General features: G+C 33.4%; 1 protein-coding gene across 1 annotated transcript in view; it reads left to right on the top strand.

The window, feature by feature from the left end:
* LOC150105806 (periodic tryptophan protein 2 homolog) overlaps positions 1-20081 on the top strand; it is a 203313-nt gene that overhangs the window by 42474 nt on the left and 140758 nt on the right. The window contains exons 5-6 of the mRNA XM_090393595.1: positions 1775-1921; positions 16308-16443. Of these exons, the coding sequence (XP_090249721.1) occupies positions 1775-1921; positions 16308-16443 (283 nt within the window). The remainder of the gene's footprint in view (positions 1-1774; positions 1922-16307; positions 16444-20081) is intronic.

The raw sequence follows: 20081 nt of genomic DNA, 5'->3' as shown, positions 1-20081 counted from the left end.
CCATTTTCATCTATCCAATCCTGTATTTTTTTCTTGACTAATTTCTCTAAATTGAGGGTGGTCTGAAAAGTTCTCAGCCTCACAATGAAAAAACGAATTTATAATTTCAAAATTATTTTTATTTTTCAACATAATCTCCCTTAAAGCTAATACATTTATTCCAGCAATGCTCCAGCACCATTATCCCATCCCTGTAGTGGTTCTTAGTAAGATTTGCAAAATACCCCTCTAAAGCTGTAATTCCCTCTTGATTTGAAGAAAAACGCTGACCACTGAGGAAGAGTTTTAGTTTAGGGAAGAGATAGAAGTCAGAGGGAGCCAAATCTGGGGAATAGGGTGGATGTTCCAAAATTCATTGTGTAGATCCCTTAATTTTCCCATTGGCAAAACACCTTTGTGGGCAAGTGCATTGTCCTGATGAAAGATGATTTTTTCCCCTCTGCAGACTGGGTATTTTCTCACGAATTTTTTCGTCTAGTCTGGTTAAAAGATCGAAATAATATTCCCTGGTTATTGTTTTACCCTTTTCAAGATACATAATAGACAAAATGCCTTTAGCATCCTAAAGCACCAATGCCATGACCTTTCCTGCTGATGGAACAGACTTTCTCTTCTTTGGTGCTGAACAACTGACTTCTGTCCACTGTTTTCACTGCTGTTTGGATTCTGGTGTGTAATGGTGAATCCAAGTTTCATAGTAATAAATTGATGCACAAAATCAGTTTTATTCCTTTTAAAATGCTCCAAGCACTGTTCAGAGATTTTCATGCAAGTGTGTTTTTGATCTGCTGTGAGCAAGCACGGCACCCATCTTGCTCAAAGCTTTTTCATTTGCAATTCTTCGTGCAAAATATATCCTACACATTCTTTTGAAATGCCTATAGTCTCAGCAATTTCACGCACTTTAATTCACCGGTTATCCAATACCATATCAGGCACTTGATCAATGATTTCTGGTGTTGTTACACTTTTTGGACGTCCTTCATGTGGATCAACTCCAAGGCTGGTATGGCCATGTTCAAACTCAGCAGCCCATTTCTTAATTGTCGAAAATGAAGCTGAAGAGTGCCCATAAACTTTTATGAACTTCGAATGAATTTCTTTTGCCGTTAAACCTTCTTTTACAAAGAATTTTTTTATCACACTTCTGGGCCTGGCTCCCACTGAAGAGACCTCAATAAAGGTCGAAACTAGTCTGGGTAGTGGCCCTTCCCTTAATGCATAACATTATACATATCCATAAGGAGATGCGTTTTGCATTATGGGAGATACTGAGATAGGAGAGTGATGTTAACTTGCTCCACCTTTGCTACGAGTTGTCCGGTGTTGTACTACCTTACCCCAGTCCTGAAGATATTTTCAGATGCAAACTTTGTTTGCTCACACTTGGATTAAATTAAATTTATTATATGATATTGTTTTACTTTAGATGAAGAATTTTTTTTTTTTAATGCAATTACCATCCATGAAAGTCTGTAAACTTATCTATTATTATACTATGAATGGGCTTCACTGCTCTAGAGACTAAACATGGAAAATTTTCAAGTCACTTCAGGACTCCAATGAGTAGGTAATAGTCTTACACAAAATTCTCAATTATTTAGCCTTTAGTACTGCATGATTGGCTGTAAGGATTGGTACTTTCTGTCTTTCTTAGTATTTTGTTTTTCCTCTATGACCAACTATACTGATTCCATTTGCTGGTTTCAGATAGATAACTTTTAAACACAGTGAGAGTAGGATCTAAATCCATTTTTCTCCCTCTGCATAATAGATACTTTGCTGTTACTAAGGAGAATGCCGTATTTCTCTTTCGAGCACCTGGACCATATACTAAAGAGTATAATCCTTTTGCAATGGAAAGAGTTTTCCACTCCTCTCATGGTGATACTACATGCCTTAACTGGTCTTCAGATTCAAGGTAATGCTTTATTAAGTAGCTATGAGGGAAGTATTTCATTTTTAACTTCTATTTTTTAATATATTTTAAAGAAAAGTTTATTAAACAGCAAACACAGTGAGCTACAAGTTGTGTTCTGTTACTTTTATTATATAAGATAACATATTAGATGGAAAATTATGTTGTTTTATGATTTTGTTATTTATGAATTATATTTATTTTGTTGTTTATGAATAAACAACATTTTTACTTCTAATGGCATATTCCATTTCTTGCTGTTACAAGAAGTTCCCCAAAAAGCTATATCTTAAAATATAATGATAAATATTTTGGTCTTATACTAATATTAATAACATTTCAAAACCAGACTTTTGTAATTTTTAATTTATTTATTGGTACATTGAAAAATTAACCACTTTGGCATGAATGGTTATATGAATAATTATGAAAATGACTTCATGACTTTGTTAAATATTTTTTATCAATAAAGAAAGTGATGTCATTTATGTTTTGACATAATTTTTATCACTGAGAAAAAGCTTGCTTAAAAATAAGAGTGACATTAAATGGATGCATGTTCCTCTTCTGTAGACAACTTCCTGTATCGAGACCATGTTTTCAGATAAATGATGAGTTTAATCAATATAATTATAATCTTTAAAGGTACCTGTGGCATAACTATAAATAATAAATTACACAATAACCACAGTAATTAACTTAAACTTTAATGAAATAAAGGTACAGATATTTATCAACCAGTGTTTATTGAAAACCCACATTTACTGGCAGATACATACATTCACACTTCTCAAAAAAATTGGTGTTATCAAGTCTTTAATTAATAGAGCACATAAAGTGTGCTCCTCTCCCTCAAGCTTACAACTAGTGGTGAGCTGTGGAAATTTTAACAAAGGGCTTGCATCGTCGAGAAAAAAAAAAAGGCCTAACTTAGGCATTTTTTTAGCCCTGTACTTATATTGCGACTTTGTAGAGCTTCTGACAGATATGATAATGCCTTTAAACAAGCATTTTGCATCAAACGATGCATAAAGCTGGGTAATTTCTCCACAAAGCAAGAGCTGTTTGTAAACTGCAAGCTGCCCATCGTGGTCCATACACATGGCCGATCTTTAAAATTCCGATACCAAGGTCTTTTGCAACCGTATTTAATTCTCGTTGATTTTTTGGTGATTGATGTTAAAAAGCATATAATTTATCCATAAATATTTCAAAATGATTCATTTCATTAATGTTTTTTATCGAATCATCTAATGCTAAGTGCAAACGATGAGCACAATGCCAACTCACAACATTGGGAAATTTTTGTAGAAGTTTGATTGCAACATCTGATTTGTTTCCTAACATTACACTAGCTCCATCAGAACAAAATGCAATGAAATGATTTTTTATATAGTTATCAGAAAATCCGTATCAATTTAAAGTAGCAATTATAGTAGCATGTATACATTCCACGGTGGTATTTTCTAGTTCTACAAAATTATTAAACAAGAAGAACAAGGGGCTCGCAAATTTGAGAAAAATTTAACAAATGGCTCTCACGACCCCTTATAGCTCACCACTGGTTACAACCCTAATCAAATCCAGCTGATAATTGACTCCTATGTTCCAACACCTCAGGAGACCGCAGGGTTCCAATTCTTTATATTTCTGGCATCTCGGAACCGATTGGTAGAATTTTGAAGAAGTATCATCTTATTCCAACATATTTTTCGATCAACAAAATTTCTCACCTGTTGCCATCTATGAAAGACAGACTGGCACCAGGGCTGCCCCTAGGAATTTTGCCACCCCTTCTCCCCTATTTTTCATTTAGTTGCCCTGTGCAGTAGCATATTTTGCTGCCCCTTCTCCCTTATTTTTTGTGTAGTTTATGCCAACTTTGCCTCCCCAAAAAAACTTGGCACCCCGTGTAAATGCACGTCTTGCACTGTCGGTAGAGCCGGCCCTGACTGGCACCTCTATCATTGGCTGGCGTTTACTAGATACTGTATAAATGTAACCTAACATATTTTGGACAAACAGGCTGTTCTGTGGAAAAAAGAATGTATGAACATCAATATTATATCGAATACATGAAACCTCAAAAAAGTCTGGTCTGGCACAACATAGTATTGACACTAAACACAATATCCAGTGTGATAAAACTCGCCTTCTCCATAGATGCAAGTTTAAATACAAACGCCTTTTCAAAGAACATTTCGAAGCCTTTTTTACATCGACCAAATCTGAATCGCAACGATTATCTCTCTCTCTCTCTCTCTCTCTCTCTCTCTCTCTCTCTCTCTCCCCCCCCCCCCAAAAGTTTGGGAGATTCTTATCTTATGTAACCATGAAAAAAAAAGTTTTTAAGAATAAAATTAATAATATTATTTATTAATATTAATTTCTAGCATTCAGCAACAGTTTTAATTGGTAATCCACCGACTGTTATGTACTTTGTATTCCATTCCTTTGCATTGCTTGTTGTCTACACCAGTGGTCTCCAAAGTGTGGTACATGTATTCCCTGGGGCACACAAGTCGATACATAGAGGTATGTCAAACAAAGTTTTATATTGATAGGAAAAAATTAAGTAATTAATTAAAGATAAAGAATATTACTTTCTTTCATCAATTAAACATATAACTAATATAGACAACAATGACATTATAAAGATCCTGTAAACTTAAATTTGCGAGTAGCGCACATTGGGCGACTTTGCACACATAATCGTCCGTGGCAAAGCTGTCATGTTTTTTAAAACTAGGGAGTAAATTTCTTACTTCTTATCACTGCCATTGTTTGTAGAGCATCCTAGTGTTGACAGCACAACTAGAGAAGGAAAATTGCTTAGTTATCCTGCTATCTACAGATGACACCACATTTGTATTAATTATTTGACTATTTAACAATTTTTTAGTATATGTATATTGTTTCTGTGCAATTCCAACGCCTTTTTGTGCTTACTTTTACGTTTACACTAGAAATAGTGAATTAATATTATCAAAATTGCTTACATTTTTTAAAAGTGTTTGATATTATCGATAAGAAATGTATATTTAAATTTTACAAATTAACCCTCACAAAATGGATAAATGGTTAAAAAAATTTCCTTCAAAGAAACTGCCAATTGAAGATAATTATGATAGTACTTCTACATCAGACAAACAACAAATAAAAGATAGAATTGATTCTTCTATTCAAACAAGTTCGTTATCAGTCAAATTAAGTGATAAAAACATTAATCTGAAACTTAACAAAACCTTGCCCAAGAAAGTTCGAAATTATCAAGAGGACTACTTGAAATGGGGATTTACATTGACAATAGTCAACAATGAATGTTGTCTTACATGTGTATTGTGTCATGAGACGCTATGTAACGGAAGTATGAATCTATCATTATTAGTAAGACACTTAAAAACTAAACATCCTGAACATGAACACAAATCTTTACAATTCTTTGAACAATGTTTGAAGACATGTAATTCTCAATCCAACAACTTAAAAAAATTCACTAAAATTAACGATAAATATTTGGAAGCATCTCTTGAGGTTGCGTTCTTAATTGCAAAAGACCAAAAGCCACACACCATTGGGAAAACACTTGTACTCCCAACTGCCATAAAAATGGTAGAAATAATCCATGGAAAAGAATATGCAGATAAACTAAAATGTATTCCCTTATCAGCAAATACTATTGGTAGATGTATAGAAATCATTGCAGATAATTTAAAGAAGCAACGTATCGCAGTATCAGAAGCCATCAAACCAGAATTTCAAGAAATTATGAAAGAAATGCAAGGCCATTGTTCACATTAAATATTGTAATAAATATGTTTGTAAGCTGTTAATAATAAAAATAATGTGTAAAAATATCTAGCGTTTTTAATTATTATATGATGATACAAGGGATAGTTCCTCTTTATAATACTTATTATAATTGGTTTTTGCTCAATCAATTGGGGGTACACTATTTATTTTTTCTGTCTTGAAGGTACTGATGTACTGTTAATTTCAGTACGAAATATCTGTACCTTTATTTCATTAAAGTTAAGTTAATTACTGTGGTTATCATGTAATTTATTATTTAAACTAATCAAATATAACCCTACAAGTTTTGTAAGTCATGTGACTTGCAATATCATGGGTATAAGCAAAAGTTGTATAAAAAGACTAGAAATAATTAATTACACATATTTGATGTTATCAAAGCTTCACACTTGGTATGTATAAATAAGTAACCAGGGGAAAAAAAGAACATTAAATTAATTACTGTATACACATTGGAACAATGCTAGTTGCAATTGCTGCTTTCACATTCTGTAATATCATGCATGCATGTCGTATCCTAGGTCCGTGGCAGTTAGATTTTTAATGAAAGCAGACCAAACTTGGTTAGGATTAGGCCTTGATTTTTGTTACATTGTTTGGGGGATCTGCAACATTTGCAAGGCTTTCTTGAACTTTCGTATAAAACAATTATGATCAATATAAGGCACTTTTGTTTGTTGCCAAACCACTTGATGGCCTGTAGTAGTAGTAGTAGTTGTTGTATGAGATGCCAAACCTGATTTGTGCTGTCATCTTTTTTTTTTTTTTTTTTTCAATGTCTCCCTTATGACAACTTACAAAACTTGTGGAATTATATTTGTTTAGTTTTATTAAATTTGTCATTTATTTTAAAACATGTGGTCTCGATACGAGAAGCTATCTACAGAACTACTAAAATCACAGAAACTTTCATATACATGTTGCTATCATCCTGGTGATGTTGAAATTATATCTAAATATCTCCTAATGAATTGCATTCATTAGGACATATTAATCAGATTCTAATTTCTTCTGCTTCTTTGTGTAGCTTCCTCATTGGGTACGGCACTATGTCCTTCCACTTCTCTCTGTTGGCAGCTCTTCTTTTGTTTCAGCATAATCACATGATCCTATCCATGATCTTATATCATCAAACCATGTCCTTCTTTCTTTACCTCTTGATCCTCTTCTCATAATCTTTCCTTCTAAAGCTGTTAGTGTCCTCTGTCCTGCTGATCCTCTCAATATATGTCCTGCCAGTCTCATCTTTCTCTGGATCATTTCCTGCAATAAAGATTTCTGTGTTTTCATTCTTTGTAGTACCTCTGCATTTGTCATACTGTCCATGAGATTTTCAGGGCTCTTCTGTAGCACCACATTTCAAAGGCCACTATCTGTTGTCTTATTCTCTTCTTGAATACCCAGGTCTCAGCTCCATATGTGAAAACTGGCCAAACTAATGTCCTTATTTCTTCTTTGTCTTTATACCCACAGAACTTCTGAGCAGATTTTTATTTTTCCAGAAAGCATCTTTAGCTATGGCAGTTCTTATTTTCATTTCTTTATCTGTTTTCCATCTGCTGTAAAGTAGGTACTTAAATATTTGTATTCTGTTGTATGCTCAATTTTTTATATTGTTTATGAATATTTCTGGCTTGGATTTATTTTCTTTTGAGATTCTCATAAATTTGGTCTTTTTTGTATTTAAATGTAGGCCAAAATCTTTACCTTCTTCACTTAGTAGGTGTAGTAATTTGATTAATTTATTTCTGTTTTCTGCAATTAGAATGGTATCATCAGCATATATAAGATTGCTGTATTTTATACCATTGATACTGATTCCATATTTTGTTTATCAGTCTTTTTCATCACCGTAAATATTAAATTGATTTGGTGAAAGGAGGCAGCCCTGTCTAACTCCTCTTTTTATTTTCACTTCAGAAGTCTCAGAATTAAACAGCTGCATTTTCTGCTTGGAGTAAATCATTTTTATAAGTTTATGTACATGATCTTCTAAGTCTAATTTTTCTAGAATATTAAATAGTTTATTGTGCTTTACTTGATCACTGGCTTTCTGAAAGTCTATGAAGCATATGTATGTGTTCCTGTTCCTTTCAAATGATCTTTCCGGTAATATTTTTAGTTCTGTTTCTTTGTTAAAAGTGGTTAAAATGATTTTAAATGCATGAGAAATTAGGCTCACAGTTCTATAATCCTCACAATTTTGGGCATTATTTTTCTTTGGAATTGGTATGCAGAGCGATGTAAAAGATTCAGGTAATTCTGTTGTTTTATAGATGTGTTGAATGGAGTCCACTAAGTAGATGTTATTGTAACCAGTTAAAGCCTTCAGCAGTTCCACAGGGATTTTATCACACCCAGAGGATTTATTATTAGGAAGATTCTTGATTATGTGTTGTATCTCATTTCTTGTAGATAGAGTGGTATCTGTTGCTGCACATTACCTAAGGTGTCGTAAATCGTTGCATATGTTATCATCATCATAGAGATTTGATAAATATTCCACCTATCTCTCGTTTATCTTTTCATTATCAATGATTATGTTTCCTTCTTTGTCCTTGATGTTGTTAGATTGTGTTTGTTTTACTTTTCCATGAAGTTCTTTCACTTTCAGGAATGCTTCTCTGGTTTTCTTCCTTTTTTTTTTGTAACACTTCTATCTTGATGCATTGATTATTTATCCATTCTTTCAATCTCCTGCATAATTGTTTGATTCTCTTATCCATTGTTTTATCTTAATCTTTACTCTTCATTTGCTCTTCTTTTGTCAGTAAGATCGATTGCTTCTTGTGTTATCCATGGTTTTTTCTTTCTTTCTTCATGTTTACTGATGTGGTTCTTAGCAGAAGTTATGATACCTGCGTGTAGTTTGTTCATTGGGAAGGTACGCTTTCATTTTGTAACTGTGCAACCAGTAGTTCTGAAAATTTTTCATTAAATTTACTGTTGCATTTTGTAGCATCTGTAAATCCCATTTATGGGTTTGTTTCCTTTTAATTTTTATTGCTTTGAGACGATTATTTATCATCATTAGAACTAATCTATGATCAGATCCACAGTCAGCACTGGGCATGACCTTTAAGTTCTGTACTCCATTGAAGTAATGCTTCTTTTTTTCTTCATGTAGTTTCCTCAGTGAGAGGGTGCAGCACCATGTCCTTCCAGTTCTCTCTGTTGGTGGCTTTCCTTTTTGTTTCTGCATAGCCATGTGATCCTGTCCATGATCTTATATCTTCAAGCCATGTCCTTTGTTTTTTGCCTCTTGATCCTTTCCCCATAATTTTTCCTTCTAAAACTGTTAATATCCTCTGTCCTGCTGAACCTTTCAGTACATGTCCTGCCAATCTCATCTTTCTCTTGATCATTTTCTGTAATAAAAATCTCTGTGTTCTCATTCTCTGTAGGCCATCTGTATTTGTCACATGTTCTGTCCATGGGATTTTCAGAGCTCTCCTATAGCAGCACATTTCAAAGGCCATTATCTGTTGCTTTACTCTCTTCTTGAATATCCAGGTCTCACTTCCATATGTGAAAATTGGCCACACTAATGTTCTTATCATTCTTTTCTTTGTCTCAATACTCACAGAACTTCTGAGCAGATCTTTATTTTTCCAAAATGCATCTTTAGCTATGGCTGTTCTTATTTTTATTTCTTTATTTTGCTTTCCTCTGCAGTAAAGTAGGTGCCTAAATATTTGTATTCTGTTGTATGTTCAATTTTCATATTGTTTATGAATATTTCTGACCCAGATCTGCTTTCTTTTGAGATTTTCGTAAATTTGGTTGTTTTTTTTTCCATTAATATCTAATCCATTGAAGATGGTAAAGATGATTCATTACCATCCTCAATTAATAGCTGCAGTAATTTGATTAATTTGTTTCTGTTTTCTACTATTAGAATGGTATCATCAGCATATGTTTTTTGTTTTTCAATCTTTTTCATCACTGTCTCACTATAGATATTAAATAGATGTGGTGAAAGGATACAACCTTGTCTAACTCCTCTTTTTATTTTCACTTCAGAAGTCTCAGAGTTAAACAGCTGCATTTTCTGTTTGGTGTAAATAATTTTTTTTAATCTTAAGTATGCGATCTTCTATGTCTAATTTATCTAATATATTGAACATTTTATTATGTTTTTACCCAGTCAAAAGCCTTCTGAAAGTCTCTGAAGCACATGTAAATGTTCCTATTTCTTTCAAGTGATCTTTCTATTAGTATTTTTTAGTTCCAGGATAGCATTAATGGTTCCCATTCCTCTTCTGAAGCCTTTCTATTGTTCACTCAATTCACTGCTTATGACTCTTTCAATTTGTTTGTTAATGAAGGTTAAAATAATTTTAGATGCATGGGATATTAGGCTCACAGTTCTGTAATCCTCACAATTTTGTGCATTATGTTTCTTTGGAATTAGTATACAGATAGATGTTGTAAAAATTTCAGGTAATTGTATTGTTTTATAAATGTCCTGAATGGATTCCACTAAATAGGTGTTATTATTGCCAGTCAAAGCTTTCAGCAGCTCAGCCGGAATATTATCACACCCAGGGGATTTATTATTAGGAAGATTTTTAATATATGTTCTACCTCCTTTCTTCTGGGTAGAGTGATATCTGTTGTTATGTTTAATTTAAGGTGTCGTGAATCATCCAACATGTTACCATTATCATCATCTTAGAGATCTGATAAGTACTCCACCCATCTTCCATTTAACTTTTCCTTATCAATGAGTATGTTTCCATCTTTGTCCTTGATGTTATTAGACTACGTGCATTTTGTTTTTCCATTAAGTACTTTCACTTTCAGGAATGCTTCTGGTTTTGTTCCTATTTTGTAATTCTTCTATCTCAGTGCACTGCCTATTTATCCAGTTTTCTTTCAATCTTTTCCATAACTGTTTGTTCTTTTATCCAAATTTTTATATCTTAACCTTTCTTCTTCATTTGCTCTTCTTTTCCATGTTCTTCTTTCATCAATAAGGTTGATTACCTCTTGAGTTATCCATGGTTTTTTCTTTCTTTCTTCGTGTTTATTGATGTGGTTTTTAGCAGATGTTATGATAGCTGCTTGTAGGTCTATTCCATTTAGAGGGTTCATTTTCGTTTTGCAACTGTGCAGACAGCAGTTCTGAAATATTCCTATTTCTTTAGTAACGCTTATTGATCACAATATAGTGTAACTGATTTTTCTATTTTCCATCAGGACTCACAGGTGTATCTTGCTGTTGGTTTTTGTTCAGAATAGGTGTTAGTTATGATGAGACTGTGTTTGTTGCAGGAGTTGAATAATTTTTGTCCTCTCATTCTGCATTCCAAGTCCAAATGGTCCCACATATGTAGATGTTCTCTCTGATCTAACTTTTGCATTCCAGTCACCCATAACACAGATAACTCAATTTTTCTTGCCTCCAGCTACCTTTATACACCACTCTATTTCATTACATGTTATCAGCATCTACTTCTTCATTTTGTTCTGTAGGAGCATATATCTGAATGATAAGCATATCTCTGAGCTTGTCATTTACTAGAATTGTGATTACTCTGTCTGATTTTATTATTATTATTATTATTAAGAAAGATCTCCAGGGAGTCAGAGACTCATCGAGGGAGGCCACATACTACACACACACACACACCAGCTATCATACTTATTCTTGAATTCATTCACACTGCTTGCACTCACAACATCCAATGGCAATCCATTTCAATCATGCACCACCCTCTGAGAGAAAAACCTAGCCCTGACCCCCCTTCTTAGCAGCCTTCATTCTCAGCTTCCAAGGATGCCCTCTCGTCCTTTCCCCACCCTCCATAAACTGAAAAATTAAATCAATTGAAATCCTGTATGACCCTTTCAGAAGTTTATGTCTCAGTAATATCACCTCTCTTTCTCCAGTTGGCTAGTGTCTGCAGTCTACAAATTCTTTCAATCAGTATTCCACAATCCTGATATCATTTTTAACACTTTCCTTTGCATTCTCTCCAATATAATTAGAATCACAACAGAAACCAGGAGACCAGACCTGCACACAATAGTCCAGGTGAGTCTTATCAAAGCCTTGTAAAGAGGCAAAATAACATTCTTATCTTTACATGTGAACATTTGTTTCAGCATCTTTTGAGTTGTATTTGCAATTTTTTTCCAGATGGTCCCCCTGAACTTCAACTTCCTATTTATTAACACTGCAAGATCTTTAGCCTCATCAGTTTCTTCTAGCCTAATCCCACCAATATAATACGACATTGGATATCTAATCACGACAAAGTGAATGACTCTACATTTACTGACACCCATTTTCCCATTCCCACAATTCCAGCTTATTCAGATCATTCTGCAAGACTTGCATATCAGGCATTCCTGATTACCCTACCTATCTTTGCATCATCAGCAAATAGCTATATGTCATTTGTCAAATTCTTCCCAAAATCATTAATGTACAGATTGAATAACAGTGGACCAAGCACTGATCCTTGTGGTACACCACTTGTTACCTTAAATCTTGTACACTCACATACCCTGTATTCCACTTTTTTGATATCTATCAGTCAGCCATCCTCTTATCCATGCTAAAATTCTATAACCCAAACCCATTTTCTTTAATTTATGCAACAGTCTACCATATTGTATTCTGTCAAAAGTCTTAGCAAAATCCAAAAGTATCATAGTGTATCCATTCCCCTTGTCTAGTTCAATAGTAACATTGTTATAGAATGTGAGCAAGTTGCTAAAACATGGCCTTCCCCTAGTAAACCCATGTTGTTCATTGCAAAGCAGAGATTCACTGTCAATCCATTTCTGAATGTGAGCCCAATTTTTCCAGAATCTTCACCACCACTCCTGAGGTACTATCAATAATTGGTCGATAGTTGGATACATCGGTCTTTGCACCACTCTTGTGCAATGGAATTACCATACATTCCTTCCATTCCTGTGGAATCTTCCCTGTTCTGAGACTCGTATTAAACAGTCTGGTCAAAGGAATGGCCAGTTCAGCTGAACACTCTTTTAGCACATGTGCTGATATCCCATCAGTTTCTATTGCTGAATTTTTATTCAATTTGTGCAACAGCTCTAATACCTCATCCTCATACACCTGTGTTTCTTCATCTAGTGGAGAGGTAACAGTGAGCTTAATGTTGTGTATTTCAGGTTGATAGCGTTTAACAGAATGGGCACTCATTAGTTGAACAACCTCTTCTGCATCTCTAACCTTCACGCCATCTGCATTTAGAAGAGTTATTCTTTCATATTCACTGTTTCTTTTACTTGCAGCATATCAATAGAATTCTTGTGGGTTGTCTTTAGCACGCAGAGCCAGTTTCTTTTCATACTCAGACTTTGCTTTCCATACAACAGTTGTGACTATTCTAGCCTGCTGCTTATAATTTTCATAATACGCATCATCCTTGTGCACACAGTATTCCTTCTACATCATCCTTTTCTTAAGAATATCTTGCTTAATATGATTACGCATCCATTTGACTCCTACTCTATTTATTCTTCGAACTCTCGGGACACATTCTAATATCGCATCATTGAAGCATTGTTTAAATGCTTCCCATGCACTGTCGTTATCTTTCCATCCAGCAACCAATCTCATTACACTGAACTCAGTATACTCCTCAGTTGGTCATAATTTCCTGCTTTGTAATTCAGCATTTAACCTTTTTCTGAATGGAACATTCATAAACTTAGTCACTTCCCAAGTGAGTACTGCATGATCGCTGTCACCAACCGGAGGCAGAATAGTTACATCTTTAACTGAAATGCCCTCTGACACTATAATCAAATCTCACGCTCTTTGCCCTCGCGTTCTTTCTGTCACATGCTGTTTGAGGAAGTTGTCCCTCAACAGCTCAATAAATACATTTTCATTCTTCTCATGAAATTCTGCTGCTACCCAATCAATGTTTGGATAATTAAATTCTCCCATTATGATTACTGTTTTTGTGCTCATCTTTTCTATTTGGTGATGCATTTCATCACTAAATACTATCACTAGCAATGATCCACCAGGTTTGTAACAACACCCTACTATGTAATTGATCTTGTTGACTTGATACCTTTGTTTCTGATATTCCTAGTATTCATGTACAGACATAATAATCTACCTGTTTGTTCTTTCGTATTGTCTTGTCTATCTCACACAGTTGGACAACTTGCAGATCTCTATTCTTCTCTAATGCCTTACACATGTAGACATCTTTGCATACGTTTGATGGATCCGAACTGGACAAACACAAACCTAAAATCATGCTCTCCTCGTCAACATTTCCATGACAAAGCAAATTCCCTTCATTAACACAGTTACATAACATTGTCGCTCTTACGCTCGCATTCATTCACACCGTTCCTCCCTTTAAAATTTAGTTTCCCTGACTCTCTGTGTGTTAAGTCTCATACCAGTTATTAGTATTTCTAGACTCCTGAGATCAAACGCATTCAGGTGCAGGCCATCCCTTTTATACAAATCCAATTTTCTCTGAAACTCACTCCACACATCCAAAAACTCGCATCATTTCCTTCTACACAGCCTACGAATCGATCCGTTTGCCATCATAGCCCCTTCTTAATTCATTTTTATCATAGCAAGGTAAAATACTGACGATTTTCACTTTCTCACTCTTCACTCTCACCTCTTCCAACAATCCTTTCATGTCCTCTCTCATACTGAATTTATCACCAGTTAAATCATTTTTACTACTACAGCTATGATTTCATTTACTTGTTCTTTCTGTTTTTGAATTGCTTCCTTTATATTTTTAATTTTGCTCCAGGAAAACTCGATGTTATAACTTGCTTATCTATAGCATGTTTTATTATAGAGTCACCATACCTGATTTCTGTTATTTCCTGACTTACCTGTTTCCTTGCTTTGTTGTTTCTTATTTTCCTGTTTATTTTTCTTTCTCTCTCTCTCTGTTCATTTAAATGCCTTTTGACTTTTTGAAATTGTGATTTTTTATCTATCTGATTCTATTTTTATTGAATATGATATTATATAATAATTATATAAAATATGATATTATATCTATTCTATCTGATTTTTTAATTACAGAGTAATTTTGTTATTAATTTTCTTCTCCACGATGAACACTACACCTCTTCTTGATATTTTTTCACCTGAAGAATATAATTTATGTCTCATCATTTGGAAGTTTTGACTCAAAGTCCGATGAACCTTCCAATAGGTTTTACTTATTCCTAATATACCAATATTCAGTCTCTCCATTTCTCTCATCACATTAGCCAATTTCCCAGGTTTATTCAAACCTGTTACATTCCAAGTAGCAATCTTCAAGCAATTTCTGCGTTGAGTTTCTTTATAGCAGTCACTGACTAATGATGCCACAAGGTCTGCTACATCACCCTGACGCCACTGTTCAGGGTGATGTAGCAGGGCATATTGAGACACCCGGGCTTCTTTATTTCTCTTCTGTTGAGACATGATGCTTTATATAGCAGCAGTTTTATTTCCATTAGTTTTAATGGAATTGGATGCCAGAACCATCCAACCCCTAATATGAATGGAGAACTGCAGCTGTCTTTGATTAGCAGGTCCCTTGGGCCTAGCGGGTGTGTTTTTGTGTGGGGGTGGCACTACAGGTAGTGCCACCAACCATCCCCCTCATCCACCACCGAGGGGACTCTCCGATGCACTGTGATAGACCAGCTACCTGGATTCTATTTTTAGAATGGTTGTTATTAGTTTCTTTTAGTGATAATTTTATATATATAATGCTTTCTCTCCCTGCTATAATATTTGGTCTTTCTCTCAGTTTCTATTTACACTTATTGATTCAGAAATGTTTACTTTATTTATTTTTATTAATAATAAATATTTGTAATAGCATGAAAATATCTTTCTTGAAAATCCTGGAAATTTCCATTGAAAGGAAAAAGATGTTTTAACTCAGAAAAGAAAATAATAATTTCCTATAATTGTAACAGATCAAATTAGTGAATGTATTACTCATTAGATATACATTTAGACTTATGAGTATAATAATACTTTCAGAAATTACCAATATGGTTTGCTTTTTTGAAAACAAAGGTTCAAAGTTCTGCTGAACTCATTTAAACACAATAAAGTATTCTTTAATTCAATATATTATGTTCTTTAATTCAATATATTATTTAAATATAAAGAGCCAATAGGCTTCATTTCGGTGATATAAACATTATTTAAATTAAGGGGATATTAAATCCCACATTGTTTTAAAACCGAATAAGAAACTCAAAGATTGGAATCAGAAATACCAAGAATAGCGATCAGAACTTTACCACCTTTGCTGCGAGTTGCGAGATTGTACTACATACTAGGACTACTTGCATTAGCTCACGCTAGTAATCGCCGATACTTTTATAGTTACTATATTCGGCATGAAACTCTCTGATTCCAATCTTTGAGTTTCTTATTCGGTTTTAAAACAATGTGGGATTTAATATCCCCTTAATTTAAATCAATATATTATGTTATGTTCTTTTTAATAAATTAAAAAGTACAGATTTGTTAAAAGTCTTCAAAAATCTAAAAACAGTAATATTAATAAAAATAAAAATTATTTTTATTTAGAGTACTTGCTGTTGGAGCTGACGATATGGCTGTCAAGATATATGGTGTACACAGATTTGCTAATCTCTCTGTTTACACATTAACTGGTCATAGCGATACTATTGTGGCATGTTTCTTTGTTGAAGATTCACTAGATGTATCCTTTTATTTAAAACACTGATATTAACATATTTATAAGTCCAAAATTGCATTTTTTCTTTTTTTTTTTTAGGTTTTAATTAAAGATTTTTTACAGTTGAATTTCACCATAACACGAACCATTATAACAAAATCACAAAACTATTAAAAAACTGCTAGAAAAATTCTGCTTGAAATCCTATTGGCAAATTGCTGCTAAAGGAAATTCACCATAGCCGAATATCCACTATAACTCGATTAGTCTTTGGACTCCCTGGAGGTGTCACATAATAATAATAATAATAATAATAAACCATTTCGTTATTCCTAATACAAATAATTTCATATATCTTTAATCCTTTTTCATTGTGAACATTTTCATGATGCAGATGCTTACTGCTTCAGTGGTCCCAAATTCATAATTTGTATGTATTAGTCACTGACTCAAATGTGTGCAAATAATCTGTGTATCATTGTCTATTTTGTATATAATGTTCTCATGTTGGAGATGCATTTTTGTAAAGAATACTTCTGAATGAAACTGAAGCATGAAGCTTCAGAAATTCTATGTATTTAGGTTATGCAATTATCCATAGTTCCATATTTAGTCTCTAGAGCAGATTTATCAGATTATGCAAAAAAAATAAAAATAAAATAAAATAGATAAAATAATAAAAAATCCGTAGTTTTGGTGTGAAGAAATACAGTAGAATTTCAACTGCTGCCACCTTCCTGACCATGATGTATGTAGACACTGACCCAAGTGATGATGACAGTAGTGAAAAACATGGATTTTTAAAGTACAAGGTGATTGTTATACTTCATTTGTCATGAATGGTTGCATGGTTAATTACTTGCTAACAAAGTATTCACCTGATGAAAGAGCTCTTCTATATGATAGTAAAACATGTAAAAATTTTATGTATGTTTGGAGAAGTATCCATTATTTACAAATTTAAAGTACAGTTTAGAGATTGATTAGAGAATTTTTGGAAATAACCAAAATTCAGTATTTGCAACACTATCCTTAAACTAAGGATGGCATTTTAACATGTGCTATACTTAATAAATTAATTGAAATTAATTTCAAAGGTGCAGTATGTCGGCTGAGTGGCATGGTAAGCTTACCCACTCTTCAATCAGTATGCTGTGGGTTCACATCCTGCCATCACCACCCTACTTTTTGGAGGTCATTAGTGGCTTTGAAAAGTTCCATATTTGGTCTCTAGAGCAGATTTATCAGATTATGCAAAAAATCAAAATAAAATAAAATAGATAAAATTAAAAAAAATAATAAAAAAATCCTTATCCTGCCAGTATTAATGTATTGTAGGTTTAAAAAAACTACTCACAGTATTATTGTAGATGAGGTTTTACAATTTCCATCTTGGATGGTATACAAAATAAAGAAGAGGACTTATTTCAGGCTGTGCATGTACATTTGTTGTCTGCTATATGCAACATTGATAGACAGCAAATGACTGCAATTGGGAAGCAGCATTTTTTCTCAGTGTACATCATAATGCATGCATAATTAAAGAAACAGTGATATTATTCTCATGATTATGTTTATGTTTCTGTGTTTGGTTTTCCTCCCGAATAGCATTTTGCTTTGCCATCAATAGTTGTCGAGTCAAGAAATATTCTAATAGCTTCCAATTCTAATATTCTAATTACCAGGACCATTCTAATAAGGTGTAAATTTTTATTCCTTTCTTTGATGTAGTTAAATATGCATTAATTACATCAGTGGTTCTTATAGTCGCAACTATAAACCTTTTATAGTTGCGACCCCCTGGTTTGTAGTAACGTAATAATGATTAAACTTTAAAAAAAAAACACTGGTTTTACTTTATTGATTATAATGACAAAAAAAAATCAGAAAACAGAAATCAACTTTACTTAAATATTAATGTAAAAACTTTAGGAAATTTATTTGATTTAGAAAATCAAATAATGTTCTGTTTGCTCATTTTATGAGGGAGTAAATTTTAAGAAATAACAAATAAGTATTACAGCACCAAAAGTTTCGAAAAGTAATTGTACTCAAGTAGCACTTAGCAACATTAAGTTCTATGCATTCGTACTAGTATTGTTGAAAACTTCAGAGAATCACTTCTATCAGACGTTCACATGTCCTGAAGGCAGATGTCATGACTTGCAGTGTTGCCAGCAGCAAAAAGTTGACTTGTGGTGCCACCATAAAAGAAACTACTTCATTAAACTGCATAATTCAGATTACTAATCCAAAATGATGCAAATTTGAAACAAAGTAAAATAAAGAGCAAAAAAAAAATTATTTTAAGAGTTGCCTACGGGTTGACCCAGCATATACCACCTGTTGGCTTACGCTTGGACTCTCCGAACTTTTATAGTTTTCTATATTTGGCATGAAACTCTTAGATAGATTTTCTATATTTGAGTTTCTTATTCGGCTAAAAAATAATGTTGGATTCAATATCCACTTAATTTGAATAAATTTATTTTGCTGAAGTGAAGCCTATTGGCTCTTTATCTCAGTAAATTATTTTAAGAGATTTCAAAATTTTAAAAACTTTAATAGAAACTAAAAAATAACCGCAGCCCAGCCATTAAGAATCACTGAATTACATGATTGTATGTCACACATCTGTAATATTTAATCCTGATTTTACTTACTTAAGCATTACTTATTATATTTCTCAATATTTTAATGTTGGGTTGAGTACTTTTCATAAATTACACTTAATTTACAGAAGAGCAAATTAATGAAATGAAAGATTTCAAGAATGACATCTTTCAAAGTATATCAAAGGAAATACAAAGAATAAAATAGACAAGCCATTTAGAAAAAAAACCTTATATTTAAAATATGCCTGCAGATCAAGAAGAAGAATACTGAAAACTCTTATTGCACTCAGAATTTGACTCTAGAATAAAATGAATACTGCCAATAGCATTTGCCAGCTGCTAATTTTTGAATCATTGCCAATGCAATAGAAACAGTAGTGATAGCACTGAGTACTACAAATTAGTGGTGTCTCTTATTATACCTTTTCTTTTTTATTTTTTTAATGCTGATTGATTTATAATTTGATATGTCTCATCTATATAATTCCCAACATTATGTAAATCCCAAATAGCCCAACTTCAGAATACCATTCTTACATTTGGTGTGTGCACCAGAATCCTCTCAAGGAATACTTGATGTTACCTTGAAGAAGGGTCCTCATTTAATGGATGATCCCCTCTGACACAAATTCTCTTCAGTATATTTTCTCATAGACACCTGTTTGTTTCCTTTTGTGTTGTGCCTTTCTTTAGGTGTTTACTACTGCATTGGACACTGTTATTACTCTACTTTTTTTTCTAGACCTGTGGAAACAAGTAGCTGCTGTCGAGATTCCATGCACAGTTCAGCTTCTTTCTCTGCCTTCTTTTACATTCTACATTTCTCTCTCTCTTTGGAACAGTCTTTCCCATGCCCTTTCCTCATAATGAACTACAGCCCCTAGTTGCTCAAAAGACATATAAATAGATTCCTTTTTTCACACACATGGTACTGTGTTATGAGTATTGTGACTTCCCACTTGTAGGATTGATATAAAATAAAAGTGTTTTCACAGAAAGAACATACAAAGCAAAAAAAAAAGTTTAAAAGGACATTATTCTCCTTTA

The sequence above is a fragment of the Typopeltis vanoorti genome, chromosome 6 (genome assembly GCF_054136105.1).
Source record: "Typopeltis vanoorti isolate ZY-2024b chromosome 6, IOZ_Tvanoo_1.0, whole genome shotgun sequence".
NCBI classification, from domain to species: Eukaryota; Metazoa; Arthropoda; class Arachnida; order Uropygi; family Thelyphonidae; genus Typopeltis; species Typopeltis vanoorti.
The sequence above is the reverse complement of the archived record's forward strand: the minus strand, read 5'-3'. Positions and strand labels throughout refer to the sequence as shown.